This window comes from Hemiscyllium ocellatum, chromosome 2 (genome assembly GCF_020745735.1).
Source record: "Hemiscyllium ocellatum isolate sHemOce1 chromosome 2, sHemOce1.pat.X.cur, whole genome shotgun sequence".
Taxonomy (NCBI): domain Eukaryota; kingdom Metazoa; phylum Chordata; class Chondrichthyes; order Orectolobiformes; family Hemiscylliidae; genus Hemiscyllium; species Hemiscyllium ocellatum.
The window spans coordinates 10689666-10713420 of NC_083402.1; the positions used below are offsets into that span (position 1 = coordinate 10689666).

The following is a 23755-nucleotide window of genomic DNA, read 5'->3' on the forward strand; positions in this document are numbered from 1 at the left end:
TGTGAAGAGAGGCAGTTAAACTAGATATGCCTGTATAAACAATAGGTATAAACATCTGTTTCCCACTTTTACAGAAACACAGGAACAAACCCCAATTAAAAGAGTCTTAATGATAAGATGCTGAGAGGGGCAGCACAGATGGAGGGAGTAGATAATGGTAAGCAAAGGATCGGATGAGGTCAAACGGCCTTGTGAGGCCAGAAATAAGCATTTTGTCACAGACAAGGCTGGATAAGACAAGAGATAAACAGGAGTAATGGGTACCGATCTTAGAGAAGTGGAGGATGTAAATGGGGCAAGGAAACAATGAAATAAGAAAAAAATATGTAGGAACCAAATTAGGTAAATATCGAATATTTGTTGAATTCAGTGATTTTTGTCCCTGCCTTGTGGACATCACACCCACTTGCAAGTGTGAAATAAATGACACTACTGATTCAGATCTTGTCTCAGACTGAAATTATTGAAGTGAGTGAGCTTTGTTTCTCACAAGCCCTTCCTGATGAAGGGCTTTTGCCCGAAACATCGATTTTCCTGCTCCTCGGATGCTGCCTGACCAGGATGATAGCTTTTCCAGCACCACTCTGATCCAAACAAGATTTAAGTTCAATGGCTAACTAGTTTCCAGGGACCAAATAGTGCTATTTTATTAATACTAAGATAGTGGAAAAGTGGACTGATGACTATTTGTGCTCATCTTTATTATTTGTCGAGAGTGTAATGCTGGAAAAGCACAGCAGGTCAGGCAGCATCCGAGGAGCAGGAGAATCGATGTTTCAGGTGTAAGCCCTGATGAACGGCGTTTGCCTGAAATGTCAATTCTCCTGCTCCTCGGATGCTGCCTGACCTGCTGTGCTTTTCCAGCACTACACTCTCGATTCTGATCTCCAGCATCTGCAGTCCTCACGTTCTCCTCATTATTTACTTGTTTTAGATATTTGCATAGAAAATGTGGATTTAGCATATATTGTGTCTTTACATATTTTAATTATGTGGAAAAACAAATAAACTTTTCATTGTGTAATACTGTGACTTTTACAATACATTTTGTCCTGCAGTATAGCAAGTCAGAGTACATTGTAATATGTAGTGAAACTGGTTAGAATATTCACTGAAGAACAGGCTGTATGATACTTTATTCAGTCATCAATATACATGTAACTATGACCGGGTTATTCCCTGTCATACAGATGAGTCTTGTCATTTGCTTACCAGTTTTGTCCAAAGTTTCTGGTTGTTTTAGTTCATTCATGAAAGATCGGTGTTGTTGCTCAGACCTGAATTTCACCAATGCATTTTCTAATACCAGGAATGAAGTCAGGCAGTAGTAAAACAGTATGAAATATAAATATGAGTATATTGGTACAGAGCAGCAGATGATTCATTTGAGATCTCCAGTATCATAGATATCAGTCTTCAACCAATTTGACTCACTCCATGTGATATCAAGAAATGACTGAAAACACTGCATACTGCAAAAGATATTAGCCCTGATAACATTCCAGCAAGAGTGCTGAAGATCCTAGTCAAGCTGTTCCAGTACAGCTACAATACTGGGATCTAGCCAATAATGTGGAAAATTGCTCAGGTATGGTCATGCGCATAGGAAGCAGGATAAATCCAACCCAGCTACTTTCTGCTCTATCAGTCCATTCTCAATCATCAAGGAAGTAATAGTAAAGGAGTCATTGACAATGCTATCAAGCAGCATTTGCAAATTAATAACTTGCTTATTGAAACTCAGTTTGGGTTCTGTAGCATCACTTATCTCCTGATCTCATTACAACCTTGGTCCAAACAAAGATAAAAGATCTTAATTCCAGAGTTAACATAATGGCAATGTCTAGTAATGTCTGGATAACACTAGCAATCCAGAGGCCCACACCAATGCTGTGAGGAAATGGGTTCAAACCCCATAATGACAGAGAGTGATGATGGAGAGTTGCTTTTCAAACTGGAGGCCTGTGACCAGTGGTATGCCACAAGGATCGGTGCTGGGTCCACTACCTTTCTTCATTTACAGAAATGATTTGGATGTGAACATAGGAGGTACAGTTAGTAAGCTTGCAGATGACATCAAATTTGGAGGGGTAGTGAACAGTGAAGACGGTTACCTCAGATTACAAAAGGATCTTGATATGATGGGCCAATGGGCTGAGGAGTGGCAGATGAAGTTTAATTTAGATAAATGTGAGGTACTGCATTTTGAAAAAAGCAAATCAGAGCAGGACTTATACACTTAATGGTAAGGTTCTGGGATGCGTTGCTGAACAAAGAGACATAGAAGTGCAAGTTCATAGCTCCTTGAAAGTAGAGTCACAGGTAGATAGGATAGTGAATGCAGTATTTGGTATGCTTTCCTTTATTGGTGAGAGCATTGTGTATAGGAGTTGGGAGGTCATGTTGCAGCTATACAGGACATTGATGTGTTCGGCAAGAAAGATCGGACTCACCAGCGACTCCCATAAGAATTAAAAAACTGTGTAAGTACATGTAAAAGAAATGTCATATGCTGAAGTGTCATTTGTGAAGGACAAAATATTCCTGTCCTTTAAAATAAAGGTTTATTCCATTTGAGACTGATATATTTACTCTGGCATTTCTCAAACTATACTCAACATAAAATGAGTGAAGATCCACCACTGGGTATTGAGCCCAGCTTGTGTTCAGAGGCTCCTCAGTGAACAGAATGAGGCACAAAAACCATCAAGAAAACTTAACAAAATGCTGGCATTTCAGACATTAAGTCACTCCAATAGTTAGGAGTGCAGCAGATTAGCACTTGTAAAAATTTAGATAGATAGGCTTGTTAGGAAAGTAAGCCATTTAATTGTCAACATAGAAAAAAGTTAACAAACCAAGATATGTGTGAGACTACTGCAACTTCAATGCAATTAGTCAATTAACTCTACCACAGACTCAAGCAAAGACCATAAAAATATGAAAAAAACAGATATTCAAATGAGAAAAATGGATACATTTCTCATTATTAATAACTGAGTGCATATACACTAACTGCCTGGAAAGGAAAAGAATGACCAATTATTCCATAAAAGTGTTCTTGTTAGATCAAACACTGGCTATACTTACCCACACTAAATCGCATAAGCCCCTAAAGAATTGATACACTTAAAAAATACAGATAGCAACACACACCACATGGTGATCAGCCGGAGATCTAAAGATCTAATTTAGCAGCTCCAGTCTCAATGAGGTAAACATGCTGGTCACTCAAGAGATGTCAAGGAAAGCAAACATTGCTGATTGCTGAGGACAGTGAATGCAATGTCCCACATGACAATACTCGACAGTGAATACTTCAAAGACACAGAAAGCTTTTCAGTCCTGGTAAGAGAACTGCTAGAACAGATGGAATCTGCAGCTCCAAGATAGAGGCTGCGTGACAAGGCTATTATGTGAGAGTACTCGCAAATCCAGGTTCAGCCGGCAAGCAAGGATTTGATTGAAAATGACTGCTACAAAGGGAAAACTGTAATTGTTTTTTCATGGATGCCTGGTTCAGCATTTTTTGCTCATCCCTAATTATCCAGCAGGCAAGTAAGTGTCAACTAAATTGCTGTATATTTTGAGTCAGATACAGATCAAACTGGATAAAAATGACAGATTTCCGACCCTAAAGAACATAAGTGAGCCAGATGGGTTTGTGTGACAATTTGAGTGTGATTGCCATTAGGTTACATTTCTTTCATATCAGATTTTTGTTGAATTCAAATTTCGCCATGCCGTGCTGGGGTTCAACACTCCAGTATCCTAATTAAAGCAGTATATTTTTCTGCTTTAAGTCCATAATACAAAAGTAGTGGTCTTTATATTGTAAAAACCTATCTGGTTTACTAATATCCTTTAGGGAAGGAAATCTGCCATCCTTACCTGGTCTTGCTGAAACATGACTCCAGACCCACAGTAGTGTGATTGACTCTTTACTGACCTCTGAAATAGCCCAGAGAGTCAATTAGTTCAAGAGCAACTAGGACTGAGCAATAAATGCTAGCTTTGCCAGTAATGCCCACATTTCATGCAAGAATAAAAAAAGCAGGGATGAGATTGATCAACACAGACCACTTCAGGTGTGTGGTTCCGAGTACATTTGCCAAAAGCAAAAGATATGCTTCCCTAGTTCCAGTTTACACAGCCTATTAACTCCACACTATGCAACTGAAAACATAACTAATGATTTGCATTTTCTGGGATATTGATTCTGGTAAATATGTATTTACTTTTTTAAACAAAGCAATTAAAGTTTTATTTCAAAAAGTAGCTCCAGTTTCAGTTACAATTTAAACCAGATTATTTTCAGTGACATTTTCTCCTGTCAATTGTGCTTAATTTGCAGGCACAAGGTGAAGCTGAACATACATTCATTGTGGAAGTCCTGTCGGGCTGTTTACAGTACAAGCCACTGCTCAATGTGGTAGTGTCTGAATTTTATATGCTAGATGGCAGGAACTTTCTGCGATCGGAATGCAATCTCTACGTGGGTAAGAGATGTTTGAGCAGTTTATGTAAAGTCATTTGTGGCAGCTGAATTTGGAGAAAAGATATTTAGCGCACTATTAGTTCAGCTGGTTAGCAGCTCAGCAGTGCAGGCAACAGAGATCTCAGATTTAACCCTTGGTCTTTGTTGAATTATCTGCTGTCAGCCACAGTCCATTGGCCTCAATGTATCCTTAGTATTTCTGACTTCTCCCTACTGAGACAGTGATATCCACATCTCTCGAATGCCCTTAAAAAAGGAGCTACAAGAGAATAAGTCACCGAGGGTCTACTGATATTCACCAGTTGACCTTGCTGCCTACCCCCTAATTAATCTGCACCCATTAATCCATGGGCAACCAAGATCAATTAGCGCATATGAGTAGGAACTTTGGTGACTTATTCCCTTGTAGCTCTTTTTTTAGATGATGAGTGATGACAGGGTGGGGATCACCCTGTTTCAGTGGTCTAAACATTTGGCAACACTTAAGATCCAAGTCCATACATGAAAGAATGGGCCTTTCACATGAGGGAATTTCCCAGCCAAAAGCCAACACTTTCACAAGAAGAGGAGAGGAGAAAATTGCAGCAGGAATGCCATTCCCACCGACTGTTAGAGTTCTGTGTATGGTGTGAAACATGTTCCATGCAACATGTTACCTGGAGGATTTGTGTGCTGAATTGGAATTGGTATCTCTTCAGAATTATCAAAAGAAGTGTATCATTGCTAACCGACTGACAACCTTAAATTGGTTGTCAGTGCAATTCTTAGCACATTCAGGATTATCCAGAAAAAAATTGTCTGATTGCAGAATTACATGTACTGCAAAGAATTACACTGACAACGAATTTAAGATTGTCAGTCAGGCTCACAGGATGCCACAGTTGCATGTGTGCTGCATATATCAAAACACAGGGCCTTGCTCTTTGTGGACTGAGACAATATGCATGCATGGAGATCTTTTTTCAACTCAACTAAATAGGTGACAGCTATTTGTTAGTTCATTTCTCAGGACAATACCTTGACTAATCAAATTTACCCAGCTTTGTTTGAAATCTAAACAAAGCCTGGCTGTTTACTGTCAATCATCATTAGCTGTTGCATTTTCAATGGCATAACCTGTGGCAGAGTCCCTACCTCTGAGCCAGGAGGCCCACGTTCAAGTCCCACCTGCTCCAGAGATGTGTTGTGACATCTCAAGCAGATTGATCAGAAAACATAAAACCCTGAGGAACTCCTGCAGTGTTTTTCTGGGGCTGAGATGATTTGCTCTGTGACCATCTTCCTTTGTAGCCATGGGTGTTTTTGACTAGTCAGTACTCTCCATAGTTGTCAGTGCAGATTTTGGCAAGGGGCTTTTGTGGTGCCGAGGTAGAGTTCCTACCCCGGACCGAGAGGCCTGAGTTCAAGTCCCACTTGCTCCAGAGGTGTGTAATAACATCTCTGAGCACGTTATTTAGAAAAATAGGTCAACAGCAATATCTCCACCAATTATAGTCCACTTGCCAACCAATCAACACTGTCTTTTTATACACCCTAAATGTTGGTTTTTCCATGGCCTTCAAGCCCACTGTATATTTCAACATGGTCATCGCTGATCATCTATTCCAAAGCTGTGCTCCTGCTCTCTCCCAATTCCTCAATACCATTATTCTCTAGAAATCTGCTTCCTTCTTAAACATGACTTGGCCTCCACAACCATCTGTGGTCAAATTCCATTAGTTCACCAACTTCTGAATGAAAAAATTTCTCCTCATCCTATTCTGATATCCTATATCCTAAGATAATAATCCCTTGTTCTGGATCCCCAGTCATGGGAAACATCATCCTTGCATTCAGCCTGTCCAGCATTGTCAGGCTTCTATACATTTCAATCAGCTCCAATCTTGTTCTTCTCAACTCCAGTCAACTCAGTCTATCCTCATTCAATAAATGTGCCATACTACAAATCAGCCTGTGGTAAGTATATATTTTCTTAACTAGGAGATGAAAGCTGCACATAATACTCCAAGTATGATCTTACTAACACCCAGTGCATCTGAATAAAGCCAAACTCACCCCTGTACTGAAACCCTCTTGCATTAAAGGCAAACATTCTATTTGCTTTCCTTACTATTTACTGCAATAGTGTTTACTTTCACCTTATATAAGGACATGCAGGTTACTTTATACATCAATATTTTACAATCTATCATCATTCAAATAATACTCTACTATTCTTCTTATTCTACTAAAGTGGAAATCTTCATACTTACCCACATTACATATGCCATGTATTTGTCCTCTTACTCAATTTGTCTAAGTCACCTTGGAGCCTCTTGTCCAGCTTCCTCACACTCACAATTCCACCCTGTGCAATGCCAGCAAACATGGAAATATAATATTTGACTCACTAATCGAAACACTCGATATATTATGGATAGCTTGGTCCCAAGTACTAATTCCTGTTGTACCTCATGAATTATCACCTTCACTCCAAGAAAGACCCGTTTATTCCTGCAATAAAAAGCAATGTACAAAGATTACTGGAAATTTGATTTTAAAGCATAAAGTGCTAGAGAAACTGTCAGAATCTGTGAACAAAGAAAAAATGGCTTTTATGTCTGAATTTATTTCTCTGTTTCCTTTATGGCAACCAATTCTCAATCTACACCCGTGTATTACCCAATTCCATGTGCTTTGATTTTGTAAAATAACCTATCACATGAGTCTTTATTAAAAGCATGCTGAAAATCCAAATTCACTACATCCATTAGTTTCCCCTTTCCTATTCTATAAGGTACATCCTCAAAAATGTCCAGCGGGTTTGTCTAACATGATTTCACTTTCATAACTCCATGGTGACTTTGTGTAATCCTGTTGGTATTTGGAGGAAACAGCTTTTCTACATCTATGCGTCAAAACCCCTCAGGATCTTGTATGTTTTCAATTAAGTCACCACTTACTTTTCTAAACTCCAATAAATATCAGCTTAGTTTGTCCATCCTCTCTTTATAAAATGATCAACCTCTTCCATGGAGAAGTGATGGCCTAATGGTATTATCACCATACTGTTAATGAGAGACCTAGATAATGTCCCACAATGCAGATTTGAATCCCTCCTCAGCAGAAGCTAGTTCTTGAATTCAATTTTAAAAAGTCTAAAGATGGCCATGAATCCATTGTTAATGGTTGGAAAAACCTATGAGGTTCACGAGTGTCCTTTCGGGAAGGGAACTGCCATCCTTACCAGGCCTGGCCTACATGTGATTCTGGTCGAGAATGTGGTTGACTTTTAACTGTCCTCTGGCCAATTGGGGATGGACAATAAATGCTTACCTGCCAGTGATGCCCTCACCCTGTGATTTAATAAAAGAAAGTGTTAGTCTAGTAGACTCAATGAGCCCAATAGTTACCTTCTGTGTACAATTACTTTATCATTCCATGAGATGATGTGTATTGCCAAAGTTGAATTTATTTCCTTCATGTACAAATCTCTTCTTTCTCCCAGAATTTGATTTAATATAAATGGAGGGAAATGCCTTAATTTTCTTCATTAATTTCAATCTAATTTGAAAGTAAACAATGCCAGGTTAGAACTACGCTTGTCACTTTTAAACCATTGCTCAAGAAAGCTCCTGCTGTTCCTTAGTTTCTTTCTTTGTCCCTTCTACATGAAGGTTTTGACAAAAATCATTGGAGTGCTCCAGCACAGATTACCCTTCAATAATTTGTCCATGTGAGCAGTTTTATAGTAGCAGATTAATAGATAATGGGATCTATCACAGCCAGCCCTCGTCCTTTTTTCACAGGCTTTTACAGGGATCCTGAACCAACATTTAAATGGCTGATTATCCTTCTTGCTAATCCAGTGGAATTGAAGATATTTGAACAGCAGTTCTGCTGACCCAAGTATGATCAGCTCATGTGACCCAAATATGACTTGGACTTGGTCAATCTTGAACTGTATCACTCAGCTACTCACCTGAATTTTCTCTTGTTTCTAAAATAACACTGTACTTGCTCTGTTCTATTACAGTTATATGCTATCTTGCTATTTTTCGACTGGAAGAACTGGGTCTGAAACATTTCACCAAGATTGTCAACTCTCAGCCTGCGAACAAAATGCACCAAGTGAGGATGGCATTCATTAATCCCTGAAAATGTAAATATTTTATTTAAGATTTTAGTTTTATCATTATTTCCACGGCTGTTGTGATCTTTCCACAGTTTCTTAGGTTCTTATTTGATAGTCTGAACCTGACCACATGGATAAAGGATGAATGGTGCCAAATATATGATGTTGCCTATGTAAACCAGATGCTGATTGATCCTCTGCTGAGGTAATTCATCAAGTTTAAGATTATTTTCCTTATTATGTCATATTGAATGTTTTCTGTTGCCTGAATTGAATATTGGAAAGGCACATGCAACACTAATATGCTCAATAGGTGTCCCTGTTCTGATACCTGCCCCACCGAAAATTTCTACCTCCTGCCCAAAATCCACAAACCTGCCTGCCCCGGCCGACCCATTGTCTCAGCCTGCTCCTGCCCCACCGAACTCATCTCCCAATACCTCAACACGGTCCTGTCCCCTTTAGTCCAAGAACTCCCCACCTACGTTCGGGACACCACCCACGCCCTCCACCTCCTCCAGGATTTTCGCTTCCCCGGTCCCCAACGCCTTATTTTCACTATGGACATCCAGTCCCTGTACACCTCCATCCCCCATCACGAAGGACTCAAAGCCCTCCGCTTCTTCCTTTCCCGCCGCACCAACCAGTACCCTTCCACTGACACCCTCCTTCGACTGACTGAACTGGTCCTCACCCTGAATAACTTCTCTTTTCAATCCTCCCACTTCCTCCAAACTAAAGGAGTTGCCATGGGCACCCGCATGGGCCCCAGCTATGCCTGCCTCTTCGTAGGATATGTGGAACAGTCCATCTTCCGCAACTACACTGGCACCACCGCCCACCTTTTCCTCCGCTACATCGATGACTGTATCGGCGCTGCCTCGTGCTCCCACGAGGAGGTTGAACAGTTCATCAACTTTACTAACACCTTCCATCCCGACCTGAAATTCACCTGGACCATCTCAGACTCCTCCCTCCCCTTCCTAGACCTCTCCATTTCTATCTCGGGCGACCGACTCAACACAGACATCTATTATAAACCGACTGACTCCCACAGCTACCTGGACTACACCTCCTCCCACCCTGCCCCCTGTAAAAATGCCATCCCATATTCCCAATTCCTTTGTCTCCGCCGCATCTGCTCCCAGGAGGACCAATTCCAACACCGCACAACCCAGATGGCCTCCTTCTTCAAGGACCGCAGATTCCCCCCAGACGTGATCGACGATGCCCTCCACCGCATCTCCTCCACTTCCCGCTCCTCCGCCCTTGAGCCCCGCTCCTCCAACCGCCACCAAGACAGAACCCCACTGGTTCTCACCTACCACCCCACCAACCTCCGCATACAACGTATCATCCGCCGCCATTTCCGCCACCTCCAAACGGACCCCACCACCAAGGATATATTTCCCTCCCCTCCCCTATCAGCGTTCCGCAAGGACCACTCCCTTCGTGACTCCCTCGTCAGATCCACACCCCCCACCAACCCAACCTCCACCCCCGGCACCTTCCCCTGCAACCGCAGAAAATGTAAAACTTGCGCCCACACCTCCACACTCACTTCCCTCCAAGGCCCCAAGGGATCCTTCCATATCCGCCACAAGTTCACCTGTACCTCCACACACATCATCTATTGCATCCGCTGCATCCGATGTGGCCTCCTCTATATTGGTGAAACAGGCCGCTTACTTGCGGAACGCTTCAGAGAACACCTCCGGGCCGCCCGAACCAACCAACCCAATCACCCCGTGGCTCAACACTTTAACTCTCCCTCCCACTCCACCGAGGACATGCAGGTCCTTGGACTCCTCCACCGGCAGAACACAACAACACGACGGCTGGAGGAGGAGCGCCTCATCTTCCGCCTGGGAACCCTCCAACCACAAGGTATGAATTCAGATTTCTCCAGTTTCCTCATTTCCCCTCCCCCCACCTTGTCTCAGTCGGTTCCCTCAACTCAGCACCGCCCTCCTAACCTGCAATCCTCTTCCTGACCTCTCCGCCCCCACCCCACTCTGGCCTATCACCCTCACCTTGACCTCCTTCCACCTATCCCACCTCCATCGCCCCTCCCCCTAGTCCCTCCTCCCTACCCTTTATCTTAGCCTGCTTGGCTCTCTCTCTCTCTTATTCCTGATGAAGGGCTTATGCTCGAAACGTCGAATTCTCTATTCCTGAGATGCTGCCTGGCCTGCTGTGCTTTGACCAGCAACACATTTGCAGTTGTCCCTGTTCTGATGTTACAGAAATCCCCAGCTGCTTTCATCAACTTTACAAGATCCTGAACGTCCATCATCCTATCCTTTCACCTAAAAACACCTTAGACTTAAACCATGTATAACTTTAATTGTTGCAAGTTGGCGAGATTCCCAGTGCCTTTCTACCTGCAGGCCACTCAGAGTCAGTATGGCTTCATGAAGGTGAAAGCATGACTGAAAAATTTATTAGAAGTCTTTGAGGAGGTAGCAAGTAGGATAGATAAAGGGGGAACACTGGATGTTATATATTTGGGTTTTCAGAAGGTACCACAACATTCCATTTGCTTGATAAGGTACCACATATTAGGCTACTTAACAAGATAAGCGCACGTGGTGTTGGAGGAAGTATAGTAGCATGGGTAGAGGATTTGCTCACTAAAGAAAACAGAGAGTTGGAATTGGAAGGGGGGTGGAGCAGTGGTAGAGACATTTTCAGGTTGGCATCCTATAATCCACAGGGATAAGTGCTGATGACACAAGTTATATTAATGACTTGGGTGAGTAAAGTCAATGTACTTCCACTTTGCAGAGAGCACAAAACAGGTGGGAAGGTTAAGTGGTAAGGATGATACAAAGAGTCTGTAAAGGGAAATAGACAGGGAAAGCAAATGGACAAAAATTAGGAAATTGAATATAATGTGGAAAATTATAAGATGGTGCACTATGTCAGGAAGAATGGAGGAACTGAATGTAATTTAAATGGAGAAAGGCTATGGATGGCTACAAGGCAATTTGTGAATCCTTGTGCATAAATCACAAAAAGCTAGCAGCCAAGTTCAGCAGGTAATAGGGAGGGCAAATGTAATGTTGGCCTTTATTTCAAAGGGAATGAACTATTACAAATAGAGAAGTCTTGCTAAAACTATACAAGGCACTAATCAGACCAAAGTTTTGTGCCCATTATCAAACCAAAGGTATGCTGGCATTAGAGGCAATCCATTGGACGTTCACTTGGCTGATCTCAGTTGTGGAGGGACAGATTATGAGGAGAGGTTGAGTTGGTGGAATTCAGAAGAATAAGAAAAAACTTCATTGAAATATACAAGATTCTTAGGAGACTTGATAAGGTAGATGTGAGACGTTGTTTCCCTTTATATGGGAGTCTCGGTCCAGAGATCAAAATCTCAGAATGAGGAGTTACACATTTACAATGGAGATAAGGAGGAATGTCATCTTTCAAAGGGTAATAAACTTGTGTGGCGGGGGGGAAATCCAAGATGGCGGTGATCTAGGAGGATCACGTTGCAGAACTCTGCACTGTTACACAAGTGAGATGGATTTCTAACCCGCCCAACCCGGACCATTGCAATATTCTGGGACTCTGGAAAGGTTGTGGAGTCCGAGGAAACTGAAATATCAACTCACCTGAGTTTTTGCCATCTAGAGATGCCGAAGAAGGGAGGAGGAGCGTCCGAGGCCAGGCCTCCGGCCCAGCCTGCAGGATAAGCAGACTCTATTTCTTTCCAGGCCCTGGTGAAGGGGCTTGCGAACTCTTGCAAGACGTTGGGTAAACAGATAGCGGAGAAACTAGCCCTGATCTCTATCATGCTGCAGAAGAATGAACACCAACTGGGAGACCTGGAAAAGAGGACAGATGAGGTTGAACACAGAGTCACAGTGGGAGAAGCTGATACCAGTTCCTCCAAGGATAGGATCCTGAAAATGCAGGTCCATAATTTGCATGGCCAAGTGGATGATCTTGAGAACAATGGGCAGGAGAAAAAACATTTGGATCGTTGGTCTGCTGGAGGGCAAGGAAGGCGAGCAGCCGGCGGAATTTATTGAGGACTGGTTGCCAAGATTCCTTAACTTGGAGACTGGAATGAGAGGCTTGTAGATTGAGAGGGCTCACCAGATCATGGCGTGGAGGTCAGGTCTGAATCAATGTCCTTGTCCTCACTTGGTGCTATCCCATCATTATAGAGATAAGGAGAAAATTGTGGAAGCTTCCAGAATCCAGGGGAAGGATTCAAAGGTCCTAGTTTACAAAAGCTCTAAGATCATGTTCTTCCAGGCCTTCTCAGCGGCAGTGATCCAGAAAAAAAATCCTACGACGGTGTCAAGAGAACACTGAGGGAGCTTGGGATCTGAGGTATCCGGTGGTGCTTCTGAACACCTTAGATGGATCCATACATCTCTTTGAGACATTGGAGAAGGCAAGGACTTTGTGGACAAACTTAACCTAATATGAACAATTTAGTATGTACAAATAGTAGTGTTGTTTGGGTATGTCTTTGTTTTTTTCTCTTTGAAAAACAGAGGATTTCCAGTAGGGGCTTTCTTTTCCTTTTTTTATTGGTAATAATCTGGTTTAAACTATGTTTGACGGTGGTTGAGATGTGTACTTTCAATTTCTAAGTTAAGTTATACCAAAGGATGGGTGAGGTATTCACTCCTTTTTTCTTTAAAAATATTTTCTTTCTTCATACTGCTATTCCATGATTTATTTGCTTTCTTTGCTGCTTGTGTTTGTGGTGCGGCTCCAGCTAGGAGGAGGGAAAGTGGTTGGAATGGCTAAATGCCTACTTACGGGCAGCTTATGCCTGGTTTAGATATTTAAATGCCCAGGCTGCAGTATAGGTAAAAACAATGACTGCAGATGCTGGAAACCAGATTCTGGATCAGTGGTGCTGGAAGAGCACAGCAGTTCAGGCAGCATCCAACGAGCAGCGAAATCGACGTTTTGGGCAAAAGCCCTTCATCAGGAATAAAGGCAGTGAGCCGGAAGCATGGAGAGATAAGCTAAGGGAGGGTGGGGGTGGGGAGAGAGTAGCATAGAGTACAATGGGTGAGTGGGGGAGGAGATAAAGGTGATAGGTCAGGGAGGAGAGGGTGGAGTGGATAGGTGGAAAAGGAGCTGGGCAGGTCGGACAAGTCCAGACAAGTCATGGGGACAGTGCTGAGCTGGAAGTTTGAAACTAGGATGAGGTGGAGGAAGAGGAAATGAGGAAGCTGTTGAAGTCCACATTGATGCCCTGGAGTTGAAGTGTTCTGAGGCGGAAGATGAGGCGTTCTTCCTCCAGGCATCTACTGTGAATCCTCTTGCAAGGATGCCTGCCTTGAAGAAGTTTTCCTCCTCTCTCTACAAGAATCTCAGGGAGTCCCCCTCCCACTGCAACTCCCAGGTCATTTCCTCTGCCCTGAACCTCTTCAACCATGTCGTGAAACAAACTCGGTACCACAGCCACATTTGCTTCCTCAGTGCCTGCCTCCGTAACCAACTCATCCCACACGGACTCCGAACCACCTTTAAACCAGCAGAGTTTGGACCCGAACAGGACAAACAGTACAGACTACAGATTCAAAAACACCAGCAAGGTCAGGGTGGAATATGTTGGTGAAGTTGACGAACTGCTCAGTTGAAGGCAGCCGAGAAGGCTGACTTTGACAGGCTCTTGTTGGTCAAGCTACAGAGGATTACGGTGCTGCGGTCTGCATTGAATTCCATGCTCACACAAACAGCAAAGAAGGAGCTTACTCTTGCAAAGCAAAGGTTATATGAGCATCGTGACAGGCCAGGCAAATACCTAGCATATCTTGCCAGGAAAAGGAGTGCCCCTCAAACCATTACGGCGATTCGGAAACCTAATATGTGACTCCAAAAAGATTCACGTGGTATTCCAGAGATTTTACTCTCAGTTATACCAATCTGAGGGTTGTGAGGAGGGGGCGGGCCCAAATGAAGTCTTTTTTTAAGGATTTGGAGCTCCTGGGCATGACCCCCAAACAAGAGTCTTTTCTCAATTTCCCCTTATCAAAGCAAGAGGTGCAGGAGGCTGTGAAGCACCTTCAGAGTGGAAAGGCATCCAGTCCTGATGGGCTTCCCAGTGAATTCTGTACAGAATTTATAAACATATTGTCAGGTCTGATGCTCAACATGTTCAATGATTCATACAGTCATGAATGTCTCCCGCCATCTCTGAGAGAGGCCAATATTTTGCTTATTCTTAAAAAAAGGAAGATTCCGGAGGACTGTGCTTCGTATAGCTGCAAATGTGTTGCTGGTCAAAGCACAGCAGGCCAGGCAGCATCTCAGGAATAGAGAATTCGACGTTTCGAGCATAAGCCCTTCATCAGGAATAAGAGAGAGAGAGAGAGCCAAGCAGGCTAAGATAAAGGGTAGGGAGGAGGGACTAGGGGGAGGGGCGATGGAGGTGGGATAGGTGGAAGGAGGTCAAGGTGAGGGTGATAGGCCGGAGTGGGGTGGGGGCGGAGAGGTCAGGAAGAGGATTGCAGGTTAGGAGGGCGGTGCTGAGTTGGCCCATTTCACTCTTAAATGTGGACTTAAAATCCTCTCTAAGACTCTTGCATTAAGGCTTGAGACCGTGTTACCTTCTATTGTTTAAAAGGACCAGATGGACTTCATAAACGGCTGCAGATCCTCCAATAATTTTAGGAGGTTGCTTAACGTAGTTCAAGCATGTCAATAACAGTCAATACAGGGACTGGTGATTTCTCTAGATTTTATTTATCGAGTTGAGTTGCCATACCTTTTCCATACTCTGGAGCAGTATGGCTTGGGCGAAGCCTTTATAAGATGGGTGAAGGTTCTCTACAGTGACCGTCTCGCTGCAGTCATCACTAATGGGGTGGGATCCAGTAATTTTAACATTTTTAGGGGCAGCCAGCAGGGCTATCCCCTTTTGCCACTGCTGATTGAACAGTTGGTAGAGGCCACTCGTAGGGATCCCAATATATCAGCACCAGAACCGGGGTCAAAATTACATAAGATTTTGTTGTACGCGTACAATGTCCTAATTTTTTTTGTCAAATCCAGCAGTTTCGATGCCTCGCCTGATGCAATGTATTGGTGCTTTTGACACCTTTTTGGAGTATAAGATTAATCTTGCAAAATCAGAGGCTATGCCTATGGGTGGGCTTACGAAGGTGCTCAGTTTGTTATACCCTAAACGGATGCTCTCCTGATTTTCAATAAGCAAATATTCAGGAAACTGAACAGCTGGTTCAGCTCTTTTATTTGGCATCGTATGCGGCCCCTCCTAAATTAGCTAAACTGCAATTGCCTCACAGATTGGGGGGAAGTGGATCTCCCAGATATTAAAAGCTACCAACTAAGCTCGCTTTTATCCTCCGAGAGTGATTGGGCCTGTGGTTAGAAAGCGAAACCTCCCAGGCAAGGTGCCCCCTTAGTAGCTTGCTGTTTTTGGACAAAATGAGGACAGTTAGGGAACATTCCCATAACCCAATAGTTATCAATACTGTTAAAGCATGGAGGGCAATTCGGCAGAGGGAAGGCAATGTTGGCGAAACACCTTCTCTTACACCTATGGTGGGTATGCCAGGTTTTCAACCAGGGATGATAGATTCAAGATTCAAACATTGGGCAGCTAGGTGTGTGTCTTGCATGGACAATTTATTTGAGGGAGACACAATGACATCCTTTGATCAGTTAGCATGGAAATACAAGCTATCAAACAGGGACCTCTTTTGTTTTTTCAAGTTAGAGATTTTATTAAAAAAAGACTACACTTTTCACTGATCGCTCCAAATCTGACATAGAGAGGAGAGTGCTCAGTGCTAAGAGTACACTTTCTGTCAGCACTTTATATCATCAATTGGGGGGGGGGGGAGGGAGAGAGAAAGCTAGGTGTTGAGTTCTCCTCAGAGGCATGGGAAGATATTTGGGAAATCACGAGAAAGATATCAATTTGCAACAGGACCCATGCTTTACAATTGAAGATTCACCACAGGGTCCACTTGGCTCCGGACCATTGTGAAAATTTAAACCGGGGTATCTTCAACATGTCCAAAGTGCAAGGTTTGCACAGGCACTCTTACCCATTGTCTCTGGTCCTGTGGTAGGCTTCAAACATACTGGAATGCTGTGGCAGGTGCTATGGAGAGGATTTTGGGTGTAAGGGTGGAGAAGGACCCGATCTCTCTTTTTTTTGGCCTGCCCAGTGTGTTCCCTTGCAGATACACATAAGAAAGAACTTTTCAATATTCTCACTTTCTGCACAAGAAAGAATATCTTGCTAGGTTGAAAACCCCCCAGAAATAACAGAAGATTGTTATGGAGCATATCCCCTTGGATTTTCTCACAAATATGGTACACCATAAAACTGAGAATTTTTATAAGACATGGCAGCCCTTTTTGGAATACCTGGACACCAATGTATCTGCCACACTAATAAGGGTTTTGATATAACCTTAAAGATTGTGTTTTACAAGTCCAACATCCAGGGAGGAGGAACTGCTAACATATGAGTTTCTTGTTTGGCTGAGTTGAGTTACTGATATCTATTAGTTTGTTGTTGGTTATTATTTATTTAGTTAAATAGTTAGTTGGGATTTTTTATTATATATGTTTATACATTTGTACATGAGGGTGGATTGGGTTTGTTTTTTTTACTTTTTTTGCGTTCTTTCTTTGTACTGTTTTGTATTTGTTGTAATATTTTGTAAATTCTACTTTTTCAATAAAATGTATTTTTTAAAAACTTGTGGAATTCCTTACTGCTCAGGACTGTGAGGCAGTAACATTAGGTATATTCAAGGCTGAGAGAGACAGATTTTTAATCAATAAGGGAATCAAGATTATGGGAAAAAGCAGCAAAGTAGAATTGAGGATTATCAGATCAGTCATAATCCCATTGAATTGCAGAGCAGACTTGATGGGCTGAATGGCCTACTTCTATTTTTAGGTATTATGATCTAGCATACAAAAACTTGTCAATACACCATCAGTGCAGACTCATTAAACAAATATTGGCTAATGTGCTTTCAGGAATGTTTGGTCTTTTGTATTGCTTAACACAATGGCCCAGTGTGTTTTTCCCTGGTGAACTTCAGAAAGTCTGACAAGGCCTATTGTTTGTGTAATAGACCTATTGAAAAAGGCTTTTCTAGCAAGATCCTGGCTGAGGAACAGAAATATAGGGCATGTTTATGTTTTGAATGAATCACGTTGCATGAAATACTTCAAAAATGCTAGTTAAAACATAAGCAGTGCAAACTTGAAAGGGTTCAGAAAAGATTTACAAGACTGTTCCCAGGATTGGAGGATTTGAGCTAAAGGCTGGGGCTGTTTTCCCTGGAGTATCGGAGGCTGATGGGTGACCATACAGAGATTTATAAAATCATAGGGATCATGCATAGGGTAAACAGACACTGTCTTTTCCCTGGCATGGGGGAGTCCAGAACTACAGAGCATAGGATTAGGGTGAGAGGGGAAAAATTTAAAAGGGGCCTCAGCAGCAGCAGTTTCACACAAAAGGTGGTGCTTGTATGGAATGAGCTGCCAGAGGAAATGGTGAAGACTGGTAGAATTACAACATGTAAGTAATCTAATCTAATCTTTCGGAAACAATCAGACTGTTCATGATTGGATTCTGTAACTTAATCAGCCCAGGTTAAACTTAATTAGAATATATTTGAGTTAAAATACAGATATAAACAACAGGCTAGTCATTATGTTTTTACACATAGAAACTGTCTGAATTGAAAATGAATATCAAGATAAACTTTATTAATAGGACCAACAAAAAAAGAAAAAGACTGATGTATGAAGGAGTCAGAATTTAGTGTGGAACATAAAGATATAAGAACATAAGAACTAGGAGCAACAGTCAGGAATTCACCCGCTCGATCTTGGCTGATCTCTCCTCAGCCTCAACTCAACATTCCTAAGCACTCTCCGTAACCCTTCAACCCTTTACTAATTAAAAATCTGTCTATCTCCTCCTTAAATTTATTCAGTGTGCTGGGTGGATGCTCATATTAATTTCATCAATACTAACATTCCAGCAATATGTGATCAGTTGCCTGTTATATAAGCTGGCTCATTTTCCATTGTGCAAAGTTGTTCAGGATAAAAAGAAATATTTCCCTCACTCAAAGAGGTGACTAATGGGTGGAGCACCTTGAGGTCTTTCTCTGCACTAAATCAGAAAGAAGGCATTAACTGTGTTGCACGTCAAAAGAACTGAATAGAACTGATGGCCCAAAAAGGCACCATCATTGCTGTATTATTACGTAATTATATGTGTTTGCCATTCTGCTCTGTTCTCTCATTTATGTTTATTTGTTAAAGATGGCAACCAGATATCAACAACCTCATCGATCACTTAGCCAACAAAATGGCGAATCGGATTTCCAAAAAACTCGAGAGTCAGCCTGTGACAGTACCAAGAGAATTTAACATCACCAAGCCTAAACCACAATCTATCCCAATGCCTGAGGAAATTCAACTGCTGCAAACACGAAGGAAGGTAGGTTTGCTGAGTGCCTTTCACCTTTACTAGTGACTAGCACAAGAGAGAAAAACATCTACATAATATTGTAATTGCTTTGCTTATTTTTATTTACTTGCTAATTCCTTCTCTCTTCTCCTTTCCCAAAACACTTTTTTTCCTAGAAATTAATGACTCTTTGGTGCCTTGGCCAAATTGCTTTGATCATAAATGTTGGTAATTGTTTGAACCACAGCAGATCTAATACTGTCCTTACCCCATCAGGCACCTTCAAGTAACCTTGTGCTAATATTTCTACCAATTTTAGAGTTCCTACCATCACCCAGTTCCAATCAGCTAACTGCTTGCAGGACAGGGATTAATATTGGGACTTGGTTGGTCAGTCTTGCTGAATTATGTTTGGTCAGTGCTGTTTGACAAGAGGGTTATTTTTTAGTTTACCGTCTTTTTGAGCCGCATTGTATCTACCACGAGACAAAAATAAAGCATGCATGTGAACAGGTTACGCAGAAGATGTTTCTAAGAAAGAATGTTTGCCTATTAGCTTAGAGATGGCAATGACTTCTGTGACAATACTATGGATTTAAGAGCTGTATTTTCTCCTGGATTTTTTTGAAGACAGCTTTTAAGACAGAGTTGATCAGCTTTCTGTTGAAAACTTGAAAACAGCTTGTGAAGCCTTGAGGTTTCTTAAAGTCGGAGCAATAGCCTGAATAGGTGTGGTTAAGCAACCACAGAACCAGGATTTTTAGTTTTAGCTGTCAGCAGTCGCTATTGGTGTCCTCAAGAAGTGGAAGCTATTTTTTCCTCTCTCAGTTACAGCTAAAAGCTGGGGGTTCTCCTACTACTGCTGGAGTTGCATGTGAGACAATCTATTTTCTGAATTTGTCTTTTGCCAAGGGTGTGTTTATGAGATGTTACTACATTGGAAGTTATTTAATAATTATTAATAATCTATTATTCTGTTAAGTTTTCTAATAGCATTAAGTTATACCAATTTCTTCTTTCTTTTGTTGCGTTTTACCCATAGTGGATGAATAGAGTGTGGTTTGCTTTAAATCCGGTAGTTTGACCAATCGAATTGCATTTGAAATGCCAAGCACTTGCCTCTAAAATAGAACAAAGTTAGGATCTAGGCTATCTTATTCAAGTATTTTGAGCAGGCCTGGTCTGGTCCACAATACATCTACAGCTGCCCTTCCAAATAGACATTCAGTTCAGCCTGCCTAGAGGAAGTTGCTATGACACTCCTTCCACTTGATTACATAAACTTTGACCCTGTACCCTGGAGAAAACCTTGGAAATCCAGGGGAAGTAGAGAACAGTTTGAAAACTCTGGAGACAATTCTTTCCCCAAGTTTGTCTCACTTGTTCTTGAAAGGTGAACTTTGCCAAGATGGTCAGCAGAAGAATATCTGAAGTTGCATCTGAAGTTGCATCTTCTCATCAGCATATTAGGGATATTGGAAATGGGCAGGAAAATTGATAGAATTATAGAATCATACAGTACAGAAGAGACCCAAAAATATACAAAATCTACAAGTCCCACTTTCTATACTTGTCCTTTGGCTCTGAATGTTATGACACTTTGTTTTCATCCAAGTAGCTTTTAAAGGTTGTGAGGGTACCCGTCTCAACGACTCTCCCAGGCAGTGCATACCAGATTCCCACCAACCTCCAGTGAAAACCTTTTTTCTCAAGTCCCCTCTAAACCTCCTGCTTTTCACCTTAAACGTGTGTCCCTTATTGTGGACCCTTCAAGAGGAACAGCTGTTTTTTAATCCTATCTATGCCCCTCATAATCTTATACAGCTCTATCAGGTCCCCCATCACACCTCTATGCTCCAAAGTAAATAACCCCACTTTATCCAGCCTCTCAAGAGCAATTAAAATGTCAAGGTCAGTGTCGCCTTGTTCATATTAAATGGCAGAGCAGGCTGAAGAAGGCCACCTGGCCTGTGTTCATATGTTTCTACTCCTACTCTATTTCTAATGCCCTCATGAGGAGACCAACTATTTCCTCGGAGCGTTGCAGAGAGTGACAAGGTTACTTCTCAGAGCCCGAGTAAAGAGCTGTGAGATACTATTTGAGAAACAAGTCAGGTTCTTCAGCCCAGACAGGGATGTCTCAGCAGGAATGTTACACATAAATGGGAGACATGAAAGGGCGAGAGAAAACAAACTTTATTTCACAGGCCCTTGTCAAGGACAGAATGCACAGGGCTGGGGTTGTGAAAGGCACAGCCAAGACAGAAGCTGAGTGTAACTCTTTATACGGAAAGTGATCTGCAGTTTGCATGTGTAACCAGGATTGATGGTTAGGCCAGGAGAATCAAACTAATTTATCAAGCTGTTAGTTCCTTTCTTGAGAGGGACAGTATGATCCAAGAATGGGATCAAACTGCAGGAACTTGTTCCACATCTAGAAGTATCTGTGATTTCATATGTCACGGGATACTTGATTATATTCAGACAAGTTTCACTCATCACGGATAATGTTACTAAACTAACTAGCTATTTGTAGGGTTATTAGAAGTCAAGACTTAGATGTGAGTCATCTTTCTTCTGGTGTGCACATAACTAGGGAGATTTTCACTGGAACCCTGGGCACAGACCAAGGAAAATTTCCAAATTAATTATATTGTAAGAAAGAATTGGATGAGTTCCTTGCCATGGCCAGGTGGAGAAAACTTGTCAAAACAAAATTAACATCAAATATAATTAGAACACAGCAAAGAAAAAGGAAACATTTCTCTTTAAAACTTCACAAACCAGAATTCACTGAGCAGTGGCAGGGTGTAAAGAAAGGGGAATTGTATGTCAAAAAAAACAAAGCCATTAACCATCTAAATTAACTAAAACTTAAAGATGGATTAAAATTTCATCAGGACATAGAATGAAGAGTTTTCAAGTCATGAAAACATAAATAAACAGCATCAGCTCTCTCAGCATTGATCCAAAGGTGAAATCTACCAATTCATGGAAACTATTGATTACAGGTTTTAAGAGTGTGAACTTGCTGTATTTGAACAAATCACTGCAGATGTGTTCCTGTCACTGAAAAATGTTATGCTGAATATTCATAAAAACACACTTCTGAATATTGACCACAATTTAAGATGTGTAGTTCTTAGAAGTGCAAGAATGAAAGTTTCAAGTCAGAATTTACAATAATAATTGTAAACCATAATTAAATAATAATTTACAATGACAGTTTCTGTATTAAAGAGAAATTAAGGTCTGCAGATGCTGGAGATCAGAGCTGAAAATGTGTTGCTGGAAAAGCGCAGCAGGTCAGGCAGCATCCAAGGAGCAGGAGAAACGTCGAATCTCCTGTTCCTTGGATGCTGCCTGACCTGCTGTGCTTTTCTAGCAACACATTTTCAGTTTCATTATTAAATAAAGCATGAACAAATTGCTCATTGAACAAATTGAAATGCCTGTATTTATGCAATATACCCCTTTGAATGTTCTCAAACCACTTAATATATAATGATCTACAACCACTGTTGTCATGTAACAGTCAACAACATGAGATCCATGGTTAATCAACGATTTTGTACGGTTGATGAGGGGTACAGTATTGCTGAGCAAGTTCACCTCTTTGGACTTTGAAAATATTTTTCCAGTTATACATCTAAGATTGTGAGTAGATAGCAGAGGAGTGTTTGCCCTGTTCATTAGTATATTTGCTTTCTAAGCCAAGGATGGTTGGGAGCTTTATCAATCAAGTGGAAATTCAATTGCTCCATTGGCAGATTAAAGAATGATTAATTGGCAGAACAAGAGAATTTTTACAAGAAGCCATAAATTTTTTTTTCTGACCCTGAAATCCCTGAAACAGAAACCTTAAAGTCCAAGACTCACTACTAACCTGACTGTTGCAGTGAGCACTGTCAACATGGCAGAACACCTGATGCAACAGCAGATTGTGAAGTTTGGAATCACTTTGTTCTTGGGCCAATCAAAGCCAACTCTCAGTAAATGAAGCAAATGCACAACAGAATTATCTCAGTTTTCTTTGCTCATTAAAAAACAAAGCTGCTAGAAATGAATTACCATATGCTTGCTGCTGTGGCACCCTTCAGAGACACAAAGCAGGAATAAAGAGAGGTATAGTCAGAGGAAATATTAAAATATTGTAGTAGCTTTTATGTATATATGGGTGCAGGTCACTCTAATTGAATATTCATCTCCTAAAGTACAATGTTATTTCTAAATTTTGAAATGAGCATCTCCCATCATTTAAAATATTGGGAAACTCACCAGGATAGGAATATATTGTTGTAGGCTATTTAACAAATCAAGGGAAAGTGGGAATTGCAGACACTGGCGATCAGAGTCGAAGAGTGTGGTACTGTAAATGCACAGCCGGTCATTTGAGGAGCGGGAGAATCGATATTTTGAGCATATGCTCTTCATCGGGATTGTGGGGGTGGTCCAAGGGGGCTGAGAGATAAATGGGAGGGGGGGGGGCGTGGGGCTGGTGGGAAGGTAGCTGAGAATGCGATGAAGTTGGGGGTGAAGGTCATAGGTTGAAGAAGAGGGTGGAGCAGATAGGTGGGAAGACAGTTCAAGGGGGTAGTGCTGAGTTGGAAGGTTGGATCTGGGATAAGGTGGGGGAAGGGGAAATGAGGAAAGTGATGGATTCCACATTGATCTCATGTGGTTG

At 41.7% G+C, this 23755-nt stretch overlaps 1 protein-coding gene across 1 annotated transcript in view; it reads left to right on the forward strand.

Annotated features, from left to right (window-relative positions):
• Nucleotides 1-23755, forward strand: part of cfap99 (cilia and flagella associated protein 99) — a 104028-nt gene that overhangs the window by 12015 nt on the left and 68258 nt on the right. The window contains exons 2-5 of the mRNA XM_060847287.1: nucleotides 4355-4499; nucleotides 8514-8608; nucleotides 8705-8817; nucleotides 18924-19101. Of these exons, the coding sequence (XP_060703270.1) occupies nucleotides 4355-4499; nucleotides 8514-8608; nucleotides 8705-8817; nucleotides 18924-19101 (531 nt within the window). The remainder of the gene's footprint in view (nucleotides 1-4354; nucleotides 4500-8513; nucleotides 8609-8704; nucleotides 8818-18923; nucleotides 19102-23755) is intronic.